General features: G+C 51.6%; 1 protein-coding gene across 3 annotated transcripts in view; it reads right to left on the reverse strand.

Annotated features, from left to right (window-relative positions):
- DCDC2C (doublecortin domain containing 2C) overlaps nt 1-17788 on the reverse strand; it is a 1747636-nt gene that overhangs the window by 931836 nt on the left and 798012 nt on the right. For 2 of the 3 annotated variants that reach the window (XR_011260401.1, XM_069606023.1), the window contains exon 7: nt 14819-14971. Coding sequence is in view for 2 of the 3 variants with exons in the window: in XM_069606023.1 (XP_069462124.1) it covers nt 14819-14971 (153 nt within the window). In the remaining variant the exon portion in view is untranslated. Of the gene's footprint in view, nt 1-14818; nt 14976-17788 lie in introns of all 3 variants that reach the window. The other variant, XM_069606022.1, reaches the window with a different exon arrangement.

A 17788-nucleotide genomic window follows, 5' to 3' on the forward strand; every position in this document is an offset into this window, starting at 1 on the left:
GGTGCCATGGACCGAGAGATCGTCCAGGGTGGCTCCCCAGCCCTCGAGCGAGGAGTCTGTGGTGATGGTGACCTGCGGGGTGGGAGGCCGGAAGGGCTTGCTCGTCCGCAGGTTGCAGTCCCTGGACCATCATGTGAAGTCTGGGTGGAGAAATGGAGGAACATTGATCATCTCGGATTGAGAGCCCCGCTCCTAGTTCCATGAAGCCGCGAAGTGCAGCTGAACCCTCCTCATCCTCAGTCTCGTGAGTGGGACGGCTAACAGGACTGCCGCCAAGAGACCCAGGAGACGCTGCTACCACCAGGCCGAGGTCACCTCTCTGCTGAGAAAGTGAGTTGCAGCCCTCCTGATGGCCGCGATCTTGTCCTCCGACAGAAACACCTTCTCGGAGCATGTGTCCCAGAGGCCCAAGAATGTCAAGAGCCTGCATGGGCTGCAGCTGCGACTTCTTGAGATTGAGCGAAATGCCCAGATCGTGCAGTGTGTTCATAAGGACATTAGCCCCAAAGAGCCAGTCGTCGAGGTATGGGTAGATGTGGAGGCCCTGCGCTCTGAGGATGGCAGCCATAGTATTCATGAGTCTGGGAAAGACCATGGGGGCCGAATTGAGGCCAAAAAGAAGGACCTTGTATTGGAAATGGTAGCCCATGATCCTGAACCATAGGAAAGAACGATGGGGCTGCCAAATCGTGATGTGTAGGTACGCGTCCTTCATAATCAAGGGAGCACATCCAGTCTCCCTTGCACAATGTCTCCGCTATAAAAGCTGGCGTAACCATCTTGAATTTCTGTAGAGGTAAGGAGAGGTTGAGGGTGGAAAGGTCCAGCACAACCCTCAGGCCAGCCTGGTTCTTTTTCTGAATGGTGAAAATCCTGGAGTAAAAGGGCAAGCCTCGCTGGGACTTCCTCCACGGCCTGCAGAGAGCGGATCTCCGCCAGAAGATTGCTGTCCCAACTTGAGGGAGTGGAGGGGTGGAGAGGCTGGAATGGGCAGGCGGTACCCCATGGATACTACGGAGAGGATCCAGGGGTCTGCGAAGTTCTGGTGCCACAAATGTGCATGGAGAGCAAGGCTGCCCCCCACTGGAGACACCTGGACCCGAAGGGGCATGTCAGGACATCTTTCCCTCAGAGGCTGTTGCAGAAGAGGGTGTTAGGCAGAATCCTGTGCAGTTCCCTTGGGGAACACTGCAAAAAGATTAAGACTACAGGAGTAATCAGTAAACCCACTTGGTAGCCGTCTGGACCACCCAGATTTACCTGGTAGCTGTGGCTGAGCAGTTAGACTTCTCTCAAGAAAAGTAGGGCAGTATACAGAGGATACACAATAGGGTTAAAAACACAGTAGAGCAAACAAACACTGACCAGAGATTGTTATCAAAAGTATATAATTATTTATTTAACACACACTTAAGAAATACACTAGCACTATAAATCAAAGCAAGTTCAAACACAATCAGAAAAGTGTACACACCTCCCTTAAGAATTATTAGACAAGTCTAAGACAAAACACCACTTTTTGTCAGAACAGAGGTGAGCGTGTAAGGAACAAGTTACTTGCCTGTAACTGTTGTTCTCCAGCATGCGTCTGGCATGGATTCACATGCTCATGAATATTCCCCGTCGTCAGGCCGGGAATCCTCGGTATAGAAAAAAATCAGTATCAGTTTTGTTTCTGATCTGTCTTTCTTAGTAGTAACCGATCACTGGTCTCTGGGTCATACTGCCCCCATCCAATGACTGCCCTCTCCCTAAGCCCCGCCTCTGGCAGCCATCCTCAGATTTGGTAGCACGTAAAGTGGCAGTATGACCAAGTGAAGAGCCACAGAGGGGTAGGCGGGAGGGTTCGCATGTGAATCCATGCCAGACCCATGCTGGAGAACAACAGTTACAGGTAAGTAACTTGTTCCTTCTCCGGCATGGGGTCTGGCATGGATTCACATGCTTATGAATAAGAGAATACATAGCAGTACACACATGCACAACCACGGGAGGTGGCGACAGGCTCAACATTAAGCAATACAACAACTCAACATTAAGCAACTCTTACCTCCTCACCAGGCTCACCTTAGGCGTGCAGGTTGCGCAGCACTGCTTGGCCGACCCTGGACTCCTCCCTGGAGTCCCGATTGACGCAGTAGAATCTTGTGAAGGTGTGTGTTGACCTCCACGTCGCAGCCCTGCAGATGTCCAGCAGGGGCACACCAGACAGGAACGCTGTGGTAGCAGCGATCGCTCTGGTCGAATGGGCTCTCGGACGGCCAGGCAGCGGTCGGTTTGCCAACCGGTGACAGTGCATGATGCAGCCGGAGAGCCGTCTGGAAATGGAAGTCTTCGGGAGAGCCTTCCCTTGATTCACAGCCCCAAAGTTCACAAACAGCTGTGACGTCTTCCGAAAACTCTTTGTGCGGTCCACGTAGAACTTCAGCACTCTAGCTACATCCAGCGAGTGCAAAACCCTCACGGCCGGCGACGAAGGCGACGGGAAGAAAACTGGCAACACCAAGGGCTCGTTGAGGTGGAAGTCCGACGGCACCTTGGGCATTAAGGAGGGGTGTGTCCTCAGCACCACGGTCGTGTCATGAAAAGTCAAGTATGGAGGTTTGCAAGATAGGGCCTTGATCTCTCCCACTCGTCGTGCAGAGGTGATGGCCACGAGGAAAGCTGTCTTCCATGACAGGAATTTCAAAGGCGCTGAATGCATAGGCTCGAATGGGGCCCCCATGAGCCTGGCCAGCACCACATTAAGCACCCACGCCGGGGCAGGAGCCTTCACCGGCAGAAATTATCAGAATAGTCCCTTCATGAATTCTTTCACCAGGCGATGAGACCACAAGGACGCCCGTCCCGTAGCCCTGGTATATCGGGAGATTGCAGCCAGATGTATTTTGATGGAGGCGTGAGCCAGTCCAGCTTCGGCCAGCGACAGTAGGTACGGCAGTACTTGAGGGGCCGTAATCCGCAGAGGGTTAATCTTCTGTGCACGGCACCAAACAGAGAACCTCTTCCATTTATGTCCCTAGCACTTGAGAGTTGAGGACGCCCTGGCCTTTGCAAGAACCTCTCTGCAGTCGGCCGGGATGTCGTACCCTCCAAACTCTAGTGCTGCAGGAGCCAGGCCTGCAAGTTCAGCGACTCCGGGTTGTGGTGAAGAATGGCGCCTCCTTCTCTGGAGAGAAGGTCTGCGTCCGGCGGTAGCTTGACTGGTGGGGACGTTGACAAGTCCAGAAGGTCCGGGAACCAGATCTGTCTCGGCCACGCCGGTGCGACGAGGATCTTCCTGCACCGGGACCTCTTGAGCTGGTTGGTGAGCCGGAGCAGCAACGGCAGCGGGGGGAATGCATAAAGAAATAGGCTGTCCCAGGGGAACGAGAAAGTATCGCCCATGCTCCTCGGCTGGGGGAACCTGCTGGCGAACCTCCGGCACTTGGAATTCGTCGCCGTCGCGAAGAGATCGATTTGGGGTTTGCCCCATCGTCGGAAGAGTCGATCCACTTGATCCTGGCGTAGTTCCCAATCGTGGCACAAGCCATATGAAGAGGCACCAGAAACATCCCCTGGGCGACGGCCCAATGCCACAGATCCTGGGCTTCCTTGGATAGGGCAGGGGACCTGGTTCCGCCCTGCTTCCGGATGTAGAACATCGTGGTGGTGTTGTCGGTGAAGATCCTCACCACCTTGCCCTTGAGGGACGGAAGAAAGGACCTGAGGGCCCAGAACACTGCGCAGAGCTCCAAGATGTTGATGTGGAGAGACTTCTCCTCCGGGAGCCAAAGGCCTCTCGGGTGAAGATCTCTGGAGTGCGCTCCCCAACCTTCCAGGGAGGCGTCTGTCGTCACCGTCACCTGGTGAGCTGGGGCCTGAAAGTCTGTGCCCGCCGACAGATGGGAGCGGGTACCCCACCACCGGATCGCCTGACGGAACGTCTCGTTGAGAGGGATCCTGTCCTCGAAGCTGCCTGTCGACTGGACCCAGCGGGCGACGAGGAACTCTTGTAAGGGGTGCATCCGAAGCCTGCAAAGGCGCACCAGATAAATGCAGGAGGACATCATCCCGAGGAGAGATTTGATAGATCTTACCCTGGCCATGTCCGTGGCCAGCAGACGCTGCACCTTGCCCAGAATGGTCCTGGTCCTTTCCTCCGACGGCGAGGCCAGCCGCGCCACTGTGTCAAGCTTGGCTCCCAGAAACAGGGCGACTTGCGACGGAACCAGGTGGGATTTTGGAAAGTTGATGGAGAATCCCAGGTCCGTGAGCAGCTGGACGGTCTTCGCAGTGTGCTCCAAGGCGAGCTCCCTTGTCCTTGCCCGGATGAGCCAGTCGTCCAGGTAGGGGTAGACGTGGATCCCCTGTAGGCGCAGCCGCGCCACCACCGGTGCGAGGCACTTGGTGAACACCCTGGGTGCTGACTTCAATCCGAACGGGAGGGCTCTGAACTGGTAGTGCCTCCCTTGGACCACGAACCTGAGGAACTTTCGGTGTCTTTTTAGAATGGGGATGTGGAAGTACGCATCCTCCAAGTCCAACGACGACAGGAAATCACCCTCCTCCAGCTGTCCCAGCACGTGCTGGATGGTGACCATACGGAACTTCTGTGCGTTGATGTACTTGTTCAGTCGTCGTAGGTCCAGGATGGGGCGCCATCCTCCTGTCTTCTTTTTTACGAGGAAGTACCTTGAGTAAACTCCGGAGCCCCGAAGCCTCTTTGGGACGAGCTCGATGACACCCTTCTTGAGCATCGCCCTTACTTCCAACAGTAGTTGAAGGACGTGATTTTCCTTCCTGGCCACGGGTGGAACGCGAGGGCACTTCTTCTGAAACTCGAGGGCGTGCCCTTGGGCCAGGGCGTCCAGCACCCAACGGTCGGTGGAGATGGACTCCCACACGCTGACGAACCTCGCCAGCCGGCCTCCCACCGGGGTGCTTCGGCGGGGGCCCGACCCCACGGTCGGTTCAATCTTGTTTGGAGGCCGCCTTGCCTCCTTGACCTCCCTGTCGACGACGACAGGCACCACCTGACTTGCCACGTCCCCTGTAGGCTTCCTGGAATGAAGATCTTGCCGCTTGGCGGTACGTGGAGAAGCCACTGTCGGATCCCTTGGAAGCACCTTGTCTGCTTCCGGAGCTCGGAAAGGACGGCCGTCGTTGTTGGAGCACTCCCAGTGCCCGGGCAGTCTCTGTGTCTGTCTTGATGGCCTGAAGGGACTCATCAACCACCTTCCCAAACAGGTTGTTCCCGTCGAAGGGCATGTCCAAAACCTTGGTTTGTACGTCCTGGCGAAAATCTGTGGCCTTGAGCCATCCTCGTCGTCTCAAGCAAACGCTGTTGCCCAACTGACGGAAACCGGTGTCAGCGATGTCCGGAAGGAAGTCCAACAGAGGGGCGATTTTGAACCACAACTCCCTGTCGTAGTGGGTTACAATAGCCAGGGCGTTGGATAGTCGTCGCCTTGATAGTCGTCGCTGCGGATGAGATGATCTGCCGTCCCATCGTGTCCAACTTCCTGTCCACGCCCTCTGGCGGGGAAGTTGATGTCGAGGCCGATGCCCCCCCAGCTTTCTTCTTTGCTGCCGCCGAGACGACCGAATCCGGGGTAGGTTGCGCCCGAAGGCACAAGGGGGCAGCGTCGGGGACCCGGTACTTCTTCTCGTACCGGTCCCTCTTTGCCGGCGCCATGGCAGGGTTCTTGAGGAGGGCAAGCTCCTCATCCCAGATGTCATCAAGAAGCGGTACGGCGAGGACCATCTTCCTTTTAGCCTCGCGCCGTTGGTTCCTGGCGACGGGGGCACCCTTCCTTCTTCTTCTCTTCTGGGCAGAGCTGGAAGAGCTCGGATGCCCTGGAAATCATGGCATGAAAGGATCCAATTTCGTCGGGCGGGGACGCCCCGAGCAGGGTGCGACGGGGGACACGTCCCATCATCGCCTCCGTCGTCATCTGTACCTGTCGTAGCCGTGTCCGTGCCACTATCATCCCCGTGGGTAGTAGACCGGGGGGAAGGCAGAGCAGGCCGCAGAGGTGGGAGAGGTGGCGTAGGATGCGTCCTCCTCCTCTTATGCAGTGGACTTTCCGAAGGTCCTGGCTCTGGTTCCCCCGTCGGGTCTGGCTCAGGTACCTCCGTCGGGGGGAGGGGCAACCTTGTCCTTATCTCCAAACATAAGGACTGAATCGCTGACAAAATGGCAGCCGAAGTGTCCTGCGGCGCCGGAAACGACGGGCGTGAGGGCTCTTGAGGAGCCTTGTCGGCCACCCCGTCGCTCTCGTCGTCGCCCTCGTCGGGATCCCTCCTGATGGGCTGGGCCTCTTCCACAACTTCGATGAGCTCCTCTTCAGAGGTCGTGTCCGTATCCACGATGGCCACCAGCCCCTCCCCCACCTTTTCCAACTAGGACTTTGTGGGGGTCTTCTCAATGGGTCTGAAAGACGACTCCCTCTGCGGTGGCAGGGAGACTGTGGGTCCTGACGGCGCCTCCACTGGTGTAGCCTCCACAGGCTGAGCCAGGGCCGCGGTGACATCCTCAATCGAGGTCTTAGCAGGGTGAATTAAGGCCATCGTCACCTTCTGGACGCCTGGGGCCTTCACCTTGGGGGGAGGGTCCGAGCCTCGCTCCCCCTCTGCCGGAATCTTCGAGATCGACCGGGGCCTCTCCAGAAGCTTCGCCGGGTTCTCGGACTTCCTCTTACCTGAGCCAGAGCGTTGGCTCGTGGTTGATGGCGCCGGGGAGGGTGCGCCCTGCCTGGCAGCCAAGGAGCCCGACCGTTCGGCGCTCCAGGTGCCCGCGGACTCGCGGTGCTTAGCCTTTTGTTGGGCCCCCGTCGCCGGGGCACCCTCACAGGACTTAGAAGACCGCTCAGACTTCTTTTTCTTCTTCTCGCCTGACGAGCTCTTCCCTTCCAGCCAGTTGGCGAGACAGAGGTGGCGATCCTTCATGGTCCGCTCCGACATGTTCCCACAAAACGCGCAGTCCTTCTCCGTGTGCGTCTTGTCCCCATGGAGACAGTAGAGGCATAACGAATGCTTGTCCTCCTTGAAAACATTCTGAAGCTGGCATCCAGGGCAGGTCCTGAACAGCTTCCCGGGCGTTGAGCTTCCTTTCTCCTGGGCCATGTCTGGGGTAGGCCTCGGAACTTCTAGAATCCTCCAAAAGCGTAACTCGACGAAATCTTCACCCTTGAGGGGCGTAGAAAACTCAGAAACGGTTCCCCGTTGATCGGAGGTAGAAACGGTGGAGCTTGAGGCTCTATTTAACCGAAAAATGAGAAAAACCTCCTGAAAAAAGCGCGAAAACGCAGCAAAAGCTCGAGAGCTACAGCACGAGGACTCCCAACACTTGAACGTGCGGTAAAAATCTGAGGATGGCTGCCAGAGGCGGGGCTTAGGGAGAGAGCAGTCATTGGCTGGGGGCAGTATGACCCAGAGACCAGTGATTGGTTACTACTAAGAAAGACAGATCAGAAACGAAACTGATACTGATTTTTTTCTATACCAAGGATTCCCGGCCTGACGACGGGGAATATTCATGAGCATGTGAATCCATGCCAGACCCCATGCTGGAGAACTTAGATGGCACTCCAATCATTAAGAAAAAGGGAGAGAAAAAGACAGGTCATAAAAATAAAACAGTTCCCAACACTTTTAAAAGACCAAAACAAGTTAAAGAAGGCAGAGTCTACTGTAGAGCCAAAGTTCATAGGCCAGGCCCACTTTAAATGGAGCAAGGTGAAATGTGCCCAAGATCACACGAGCAATGCATTCAAGTCTTTGTAAAAATGTTCAAAAGAGGTTGGGTTGATTCAGAAGGTAAAGTTAGAAGGTCTGGGGGCCAACCCAGTTGGAAAGCCAAGGATTTAAGGGTCACCTTTAGCAAACCGTAGAAAGGGAGGCCAGGTGGAACACAGTACCTTTAAAGTTGAGGAAGCTGCAGCGGTGGCAGTTGTTCCTGGCAGCGGGTGCAGTTCGTGGTTTCGACCAAGGGAAGAGAGTATCTCGTCGAGGAGGAAACTTGGAGTCGTTGCACTGCCCAGAGAAGAGACCAGCCACGGAGTTTGTCGGTTAAAAGGTGCGTTCCTGTTATTCACGGTAATAGTGGTGAAGCTTGGCTATCCAGCCGCCGGGGTGCTTGGCATGGGCGATTCGACCAAGAGATGTCCTGGAAGGCGAAATGGCGAACTGGTTGATCCTACCAGCTCAGAGGAAGAAGACTCTTTCAGCAGAAGATCTTCTCTTGTCGTCGGGAAAGTGGTGAGGTCGTTGCAGCAGGGCTCCACCGGTGGTGTTTTATTGCAGATGGCTCAGCTTCTCCCCTCTTCGGATTTCTTAGGTCCTGTGGCGACTTCTGAAGTTCCAGTCCCAAAAGCCCTGCTTTTATGCAGAAAACCCCCCATTCAACAGCCTAACTGTCACTCATACACACCACTGGGCCAATCAGAACAGAGTGTGACTTGAGTTGCTAAGGCAACGCAGTCCAGGGTTCCAATTCCCACACATCCTGTGGAACCCAGACAGAGTGGCACCAGTTGGAGGGCTTCTGTGAAGAAGCCCGCCAAAAAGTGGAACAAAGGGCCCAACCTTAGTTGGAGTTACAGAGACGGACACGAACGCCATTTTAGAAAAGAGTTCTTTCAAAAAGACCCAACCGGTGATTTTATATTAAATAAATAAACCGGCAGTAACTTTGACATTGCACCAAAAAGTGGTGCGTTTAAAATCAATGGGAAAATCCCATAGGAAATATTCCGGTGGAATATTTTGCGTGGTAACCACTGCCACCAGCCAAAAACTCGACAAGGGGGGACTGGACAGTGCCCCCTTGGAAACAGACCTAGGGGCAAATCTAATTAACCCCTTCCAGTACTTCCACAATATGATGGTTTGTACTGGTTCTGTCCACAATTTTGGACTAGTAAAGCCAATGGTGACTTTACATGCCCTGGGAGACAGTAGTCAGTCCCAGGGTATGGAGTCTATGTTTGGGGGTCACTATGACACCCCTGTGTTACTGCACTGAGGGTGCTGTGTAACACATACACTAAAACAGATGATACCCTATGGAGTAAAAAGACCCCATAGCCCATAAGCACACAAAAAGTCAAAGACATACCTCAAATCATGCCTAAGAGTGGGAGGAAAAGAGTCTCACTCTTAGCAGGAGAAAAACAAAAAAAAAATCCAGCAAAGCTGCTGGGGGACTCACTAGGTTTGGGAAATTAGCCTTATAAGAGAATTATCCCTAACAGAGGGGGGCTGAAAAAGCCCATACTCCACCCCCTTTTTGTTCCTTGAGGCAATTTGGAGTCAGTGAGCAGTCCTGCTGCCTGGACCTCAGTTACTGGAAGCCGCAGAACCCTCCATACGTATGGCCCTTGTCGGAGCGCTGCTGTGACTGGGTCTACGATTTGGGCATGATCTTTGCCAAGATGGATAAAGACTTGGCTGTTTGTGAGCTGTATTTCTTTTTGTCCACCTCTTCGTCCGTTGTGGAGTGGAAGAGATCACCCCCTTTGAACGGAAGATGCGTTCCTGGACGTACGGGTTAAATTTTGTTGCACGGAGCCAGGCTGTCCTTCTCATGTCCGTGGCGATACAAATGGCACGGCCAGAGGTGTCAATGTGGGCTACGGTGGACTCCATGAGGTCCTGTGCCACCAGCTTGGTCTCAGCCAGTCCTGCCTTGAAACGTGATTGGCTCTGTGTAGGGAGTTCTGGGAGGAAGTCCGCAATTTCCCGCCATAACCACTGGTTGGCGGCAGCCAGCATGGCATCAGCGTTGACCTGACGAAGATGCAAGGATGCGTTGGAATTTAGTTTTTTCCCATAAGTGTCCAAGATCTTCTCCTCCTTGCCTAGCAGTATCGCAGAAGAGGAAGCTGAGGACGACTGAGGCTTGGAGTATAGTGATGCCGCAGCAATCACCGGGGAGTGTGGCTGAGGATGGGCCGATAGCAAGAGTGTATCCCCCTCCATCTGCCTGTACTTGACATCCAGGCGTCGATTGACCGGCTGGGCTGAGTGGGGCTTGAGCCAACCCTTTTTGGCCAGGGAGACTACATCGGTCTGCAGTGGAATTTCGGTTTTGGCAGAGGGGTGCCACGTGAGGACTTCAGCAAGGACCTCCTCTGCCGGTTGCTCGACCTCGGTTGAGGCAGGCCCAGGTACTCTGCCAGCCCTGCCAGATGTTTGTAAAAGGCCCTGGCTGACGAGGGAGTGTCAGGGAACTCCTCCTCATATGTGTACTGAGGATCTGTCATGCTTGCGCCATTGGCGCACACATTGGCAACCATCATGGACTATTTGTTATTCATTTATCTTCAGAATACTCTTGGAACAACCCCTATTCACACTTTGGTTGCATGACTTTGGTGCCTTCTTATATAACTCAACTAACTACATGTACCACAATGCACCTTGCTACAGCTCTCAATTCCTGGCCATTCGCATTCGTCAGCATTGGAACCACAATCCCCAGAAGCCCTAGGGATCAGTGCTGCTTCCACCAACTCAGGACCAGAGAGGGAGGAGGCAGATTGTATTCAGTTGTGTTGCTCCAGGTGCTGCCAATTAGCCTGCCTCAGTACAGGGCAGGGCGGTATTTAAGCAGCTGCCTGCAGGAGCTCAGTCTCTTGCATCAAGAGCCCTCCCAGCCCCTTTTTGTCTCGAATTTGTATGCTGTTCCTGCTGCTGCATTTTCCTGCTTTTGTTCCAGTGCTCTTTCTGGGCTTCCTGCCTTGCAGCCTGCTACACCCTGCTGCCTACAGCCCTAGCATTTATGGGCTCCCTGCCTCACAGCCCTGCTCCGCTGGGCTTCCTGCCTTGCAGCCTGCTACATCCTGCTGCCTACAGCCGTAGCCTTTTGGGCTCCCTGCCTCACAGCCCTGCTCCTCTGGGCGTCCTGCCTTGCAGCCTGCTACACCCTGCTGCCTACAGCCCTAGCCTTTTGGGCTCCCTGCCTCACAGCCCTGCTCCTCTGGGCTTCCTGCCTTGCAGCCTGTTACACTCCGCTGCCTACAGCCATAGCCTTCCGGGCTCCCTGCCTCGCTGCTCTGCTCCTCTGAGCTCGCTCCTTGCTGCTCTGCTCCGCTGGGCTCCCTGCCTTGCAGCCTGCTACTCTCTTATGCTTTCAGCCCTGACCCTCGGGTCTCTCTGCCTCTACGCCCTATTCCTTTGGGTTCGCTCCTTGCTGCCCTACTCCTCTGGGCTCTCTGTCTGCCGCCTCCTACAGCTCTCAGTCCTGCTCCTCTGGACTCTCTGCCTAGCAGCCTACTGCAGTCCTCTGCAATCCACTACAGTTTTTCTGTACCTTGTACCATTTGGTACTGCAGCTCTGCTTCCTTGTTTGCAGACCCCTCTTTCCTGGCTGCTGCTCCCTTGCTCTCTTTCTTGTTTGCAACCCCTTGTTCTTGATCCCTGTCCTTCTCTTCCTTGACTCCTCTGTCCTCCCCTTTAGTTTACCCATTTCTATTGTACTGTTTCTTCCTTCATTCCCTTCTCCTAGATTTCTCTTAGACTTCCTTGTCCCTGGTTATTTCTGTTCTTGTCTCTCTTGTGTCTTATGTTGATCCTTTGTACAGAGCTTGACTGTTGGTTTCCGGCAGGCAACCTCTGTCCCTTCCCTTGTCACGTTTTCTGTTTAACAGACACCCACAGCGGTTGTTCCCAGCCATGAGCAGACAGAGTGGGCCTCTGTAATAGTAATCCGTGCAGAAGGCTGGAGTTTCCAAAGGTCCGTGGAACACTCTTTTTCCATATCTGCATACACCCCAAGAGAGAATCCAGTTTGTTTGTATCTTTGTATTTCCTGCCCCTTTCCGTTCACAACTACAGTTGCCTACTTTTCTTTTTTGATGAGTTTCCTGCTGTGTGTGTACTTATCTGTCACCTTACATCAACACAGCCACCTAAACCCTACCTGGGGGCCCTGTGCCACTCTTGACAGAGTGCCATCCTTGACAGGATCAGGAGGGTCCTGCGTCGGTGGGGGAGTAGCAGGAGCCGGCGGCTGGGGTACCAGGACCGGAGCTGGATGCTGTAGAGGATGCTGGTACGGAACCGCCTGAGAAATCGGTTGGGGGGCCGGAGGCAGAGGCTGCGCCGGGCCCGGGGGTGCCGGTGGAGGAGCCTGAGGTGATGGAAGCATTGGAGGGAGCCGTCCCTGATGGCATCCCTGAGGATAACCCCCATCCGAGGGGATTTCATGAGCCAGAGGAACCTCTCAAAGAATCTGTCTTCACAGGCCGGAAGAGTGGTAGGGGATATAGACGGGGTAGCGGGAGGCTGCTGGAGCCACTGCATACCCTGCCCATAAAGACGCAGCGTGGACCTGCCCTGCGCAAATGAAGGATAGGCTGTAGGCCACGTACCTGGTTGAGGCCAGTCCCACCTTGACCTTTGTTCCTCACCGTACTCCTGGAATGGCGTTGGACGGGTGCTGATGTCTGGCACGGTGGCTGTTTTGTCAAGCTGCCTGCATCGTGTTGCTCGGCTCGCTGATCCCAGCCTCCTCCAAGACTCTTCAGTGTGGATCGGGAGGCCTACCCTGCTCCTCAGGCCTAGACCCGGTAGGTGAGTCACCCTCGGCCCGGGCGCTGGACGAGCTGCGTTTAGGCGCCCTCTCGGACATATTGCCGGTACTAGGGCATGGCCCCTCGAACATAATGCCAGTACAAGGGCGGAGCCCTTCGGGTGAGAACCCGGTACAAGAACCTTCCGGTTCCTCAACACTGTCACTGGGAGGATCTGAGGATCCCTTGGCCTGTAGGCCAGTAGCTGAAGCAGCCTCAGTGCACATGTTGGTACGAGGACCTGAGCGTTCACTCCCGCACGGGCGAGTCCTTGGGAAGGAGTCTCCCTTGCGGGGTGCGATGGAAAATAGAGGCCCTACCTTGGGCGTGGATTGATGTTTCACAAAGTCCTTGAGGTCTTCTGGAGGTGACTTCTGGAAGAGCTGCCTCCACCTGAATAATCTGTTCTTCAGAGACTTCAATGATAGGGTGTTACACGATGTAAACGCTTGCCAACTGTGGTCTGGGCGAAGGCAACGTAGGCAGAGGGCATGGGAATCTGAAGTTGGGAAGAGCCTGTCGCAGGATGGACACCTGCTGAACCCTGTGGAAGTCAACACGCGCCGGAGAGGAGCATGACGCCCGAGGACCGAGTACCTGTATGATAAAAGAAAAAAAAGACAAGAAGTATCCTCGCGTGGAATTACATGGCCGAAGCCAAACCCAGGAGCGCTGGTGAATTCGGCCCGTTACCGTCGACGCGGAAAAGGGGACTGAGGTGTGGCGCCAGATGGCAGAGTCAGGGCAGTGTATGCTCCCAGGGTCGCACCCCCGCGCGCTTCTAAATTTAAAGGGAAAGAAGTTTTTTTCTGGTGAAAAAGGTTCTGTCTCCCGTCCCTTGGAAGGGACGCCCATGCAGTATGGATGAAAGGGGACAGGACGTAAGGGTAAGAGTTTGTATATCTTTGGCATCAGGCATCTTTCTCATTCACAAACATGATGATACTAAACTCTACCTAATAATAATAATAATAATAATAATATAAGGTTTTTATAAAATACTTTGTGCCAGATTCTTCCTATTTCGAAGCACTCTATTAACAGATATTCTTGTTAAACATTTCAATGGTACTCAATTCACTGACCTCAGAAGCATGGCACTGGCTCCATGCCCAAGATTACTGCTGAATGTAAAATGTTATGCTTGGTCCCCAACATTCATCGCCACAAGCCCTGCATCATCCTTTTTTAATCCTCAATGTCAAACACATATATAAAACTTAAACCCACTTAAAGTAAGTTCTTGTTTCCCAGAAAGAACATTGAGCATTTGTGTCAGTTATGGACCATGAAGGACTAGCTCCGGAGGGTTCGATGTCGACAGCCAACTATCCCTACTCCACAAGATCAAACCAATCTAGCAAAATCAAAAATTTGCCCCAGCTATCCATGCCCAGGTATTATCTCAACTCGACCAATTAAATTAACCCACTCACAATCAGACTGAACTCATCTCTGCAACAGATTAAAGCATCATTCAAGCTGCTCCTCATCTCAATAAAAGACAATGAAGGTTTGACTGCATTGCCCCAAATGATATGACTGCACTGGTTACACCTGTGAGCCTGCATCTTTGTGAAAGCAAGGCATGTCACGTAAAAGGTAGCCATGATGAAAGTTGCAAGAAACTTGGTTGAAACCAGCATATCCCGCAGACTCTGCAACACCACGAGCCACTCCTTTAATGGACTGGAACTCCCAAATTGCATTAGAAAAAAGCACCTAGAGAAAAACATTCTCAGACTATGCTCCAAGACTGTGGACTCTCATCCACCGCAACATTAGACTGTCCCCAAACCACTTGCAATACACAAAAAGCTCCCCCTACCCACAATGTGCATTTTTACCAACACTCATAAGAACCTAAACCCACTCAGCAAGCTTGGATCCCAACCGCATTACAACAGTGCACACCACTCGTACAGAACAACAGAACGCCTCCCCGTCCTCCCACCCCATACTTCCCAAGATACTGTTGCAATGTTTTTGTTACTATGTACAACACTCCTCCGTTTTTAAGACAGATGTGCCCTATATATATGTTTATTATATTTTAGGAATATATGAAATAAATACAATGAACATATTACATATATTTCAGCAGTCTAAGAAACACCTCATATGTTCTGTGATTCTTTATTTAAATACATATAAAGATATAAAGTGGAGTTAAGATTTAAATGTTTCCAGAAAATCAGTGACCTAACACATTTTGAAAAAGGAAATGAACACTTGATCAATTAGTAGATATTTATGCTCACCAGATTTAGGAAGGATGAGCGGTAAGTCGTTAGATTGCTTCCTCCCTTTTGACTTGGCATGAAAAACAGAATTCTCATCATTAGGTAGGAAATGAGCATCTTCATATATTTGCTTGAAATATTCACTTTTCTCTGAATTACTGCTGAGACGGTCTACCTTTTAAAAAAGAATAAAAAAAGCTTGAACACAACTCTTCTGTAAATGGATAAGTGTATTCCATGGTTCCGTGTGTTTATAACGAATTCACTAATATCGAAAACTTTTTTTAGTGATTTTAAAATAACAAAACAATACAGTATTCTGTTTTTTCTACACCAACTCAGAGAACAAGAAATGCGCCAGATGTCATCATCAAACTCAAAAATATAGAGTGTAATGAGGAATTCAAACTAGCTAGTTTGGACGTGAAAGCCCTATATACATCAATTCACCATCATTGGGCAATTAAAACCATTGAATATTAATTCAAAGATGAATCGGCCTCTATGTACCAACAGATCGAGATGATCAAGAAAATGCTAAAATTGACACTTGAATACAACATCTTCAATTTTGATAACTGTTTCTACAAACAATTGAAATTAGTAGCAATGGGCACTAAATATGCCCCTGCTCTAGCAAACTTATTTACGCACCTTTTTGAGGGCAAAGTGATCTATGAAGAGGAAGCATATCCTAATAAATTGATTCAATGGATGAGGTTTATAGACGATGTTCTGATTATTTGGAATGGTTCTAAAGATCAAGTCCAAGACGTTACAAATAGGATCAATACCAACCAATTTGGTATTCAATTCACAGGCAATTGTGATTAAAAAACAATCCACTTCCTGGATCTTGTGCAGGAGTGCTATTTATTTAGTGTACCTAACTCTTATAACCACCCTTTTCCTTCCCCTTTTTAATATTGTGAAGTGCCATTTTGCTTGGTTTTCACCTCAGTATTGCCTATGCTAAAGTACTGCCTTGCCTAACATGTTCACAACCTACTTGGGAAGTGTTGCTGGTGTGTTAAAGAGTCTAAACCTATATAACCTGTCATTTCCCTCCCTTTTGAGAAATTGTTAGAGTGCCATTTCTGCTTGGTTTACACTGTAACGTTTTGCTCAGTTTTCACTCTTGCTCAAACTTGTCTACAATTTAAATAGGGAGTTGTGTGTACTTTTCTTGAATGTTTTAACTTGCTTTAATAATAGTGATTTGTGTGTGAACATTAGAGTGTGTAAAATAAATATATATATTCTTTTTGATACAAAGCTTTGGTCAGTGTTTCCTTGTTCCATAGTATTGTCGTCCTATTGTGTAAACCCTGAATACTGCTCATCTCCCTCTTGAGATAGGTCTGACTGCTTAGCCACAGCTACCAACTAAATCTTTGTGGTACAGAATGATACCAAAGGGGATTTATTGCATGTACCTATAGTCCTGATCTTCTGTAGTGCTCCCTAAGTGAACTGCATAGGATTCTGACTAACATCCCAGTCAACCATCACCAAAAAATCCCCATCACCAAAAACGTTATGATGAGACTTCAATCCCTTCATCCCCTACCATCCAACATGTAGAAAACCATAATTCCCCTGTTATTTGTCTCAATTTCTGCTTCACCCTCTTTCATAATTTCTATATTTTTGTACAATAGTAGCATTTTATGTATACTGTCAATACATTTCTTTTTATTTTTTTTAGAAAGGCTTTTAGGGTGTCCGCAGATGGCACGGCTGTCCAGGATGTCTGCAATTAACCAAAATGGGGGTGTCCTAAGGACACTATGCCTGTTCGTACTTTCCGCAATCAAAATTGGGGGTCGTAAGAAAACCCCCCCTGTTCGTATTGTCTGCATCAAAGTGTTAGTGTCCGTAAAATAGAACACGTAACCATCCGCATGTCCGCAAATTGTGACGCACCTTTAATTAGTTCGGGGATCCAAACTGTGTCCGGTGGACACTTATGCACATCCCACCCTCGGGTCCTACGAACATCGCGCCTGTCTGTAACATTCCGCTGCACATGTGTCACACTTTTAATTAGTTCGGGGACTGAAACACTGTCCGTAGAATACCCATGCACATGCGCACAACCGACCCGCGCATTCGGTGTCCTACGGACAGCCATTCGCGAATGTGTCTGCAACGTCATCATGTGACCGTACCCACGGTAAGCACGGGTCCTTCTCCGCGGACACAGTCCGGGCCCTCAGACACTGAAAAAGTGCTTTTCTGAGCAATCCAATGTATTTTACAGAAAAACTTCACCCATGCACATGTCCCAGACCATGTCCCTAGCGATCTGGCTATTTTTGGGAACTTTTTTTTAGCCCTTTTTGGTGTTTGAAGTGTTCGCCAACAACCCAGCTGTCCAGGAGGCGCTCCCCAGGACCCCTATAAAAAGGCCACACCCCAGAGCAGCTTCTCATTCTGTTTTTTGAGTTCCAGGACAGACACTGCTCCACATTGCTGGATTTGATATTCTGCAAATTGCTGACTTTCCTGTGCCTTCTAACACCATGGAAGATGGCAACCAATGCTGCTCCTACTGGTGCTAGTTCTGTCTCGGCACCAGCCCCACCCCCTCCACCACCACCACCTCCCCAAGGGCCTGGAGAGGGGAAAAGGCGTGAAGATGCAGAGAGTGATGAAGAGGATGCCAAGGTTGAGGTAGTGTAAGTCCCTACTACAAGCAGCCCCCGTGGATCTTGGGGGTGGAGGCTGTTTACCACAGTTGGAGGGGTACCCAAAGCTCGTGCACACAAGGTGCGCTGCAATGAGTGCCAGATGGAGCTCAGTCGTGGCATCGGTCCACACAGGCGCAATTCGAAGGGTCTTCCGCTACGATAAAAGTAGTAGGTTGAGTTCCTCTACAGCAAGCTCCATTTCTGCTCCTGTCACCACAAGAAACACTCCTGTGGGGCAGCGCATCCCTGAACCAGCGTCGCAGGCCATACGCGCTGCAGAAGACCCTTAGCTTTC

The sequence above is a fragment of the Ambystoma mexicanum genome, chromosome 4p (genome assembly GCF_040938575.1).
Source record: "Ambystoma mexicanum isolate Mex_15411 chromosome 4p, UKY_AmexF1_1, whole genome shotgun sequence".
Classification (NCBI taxonomy): Eukaryota; Metazoa; Chordata; class Amphibia; order Caudata; family Ambystomatidae; genus Ambystoma; species Ambystoma mexicanum.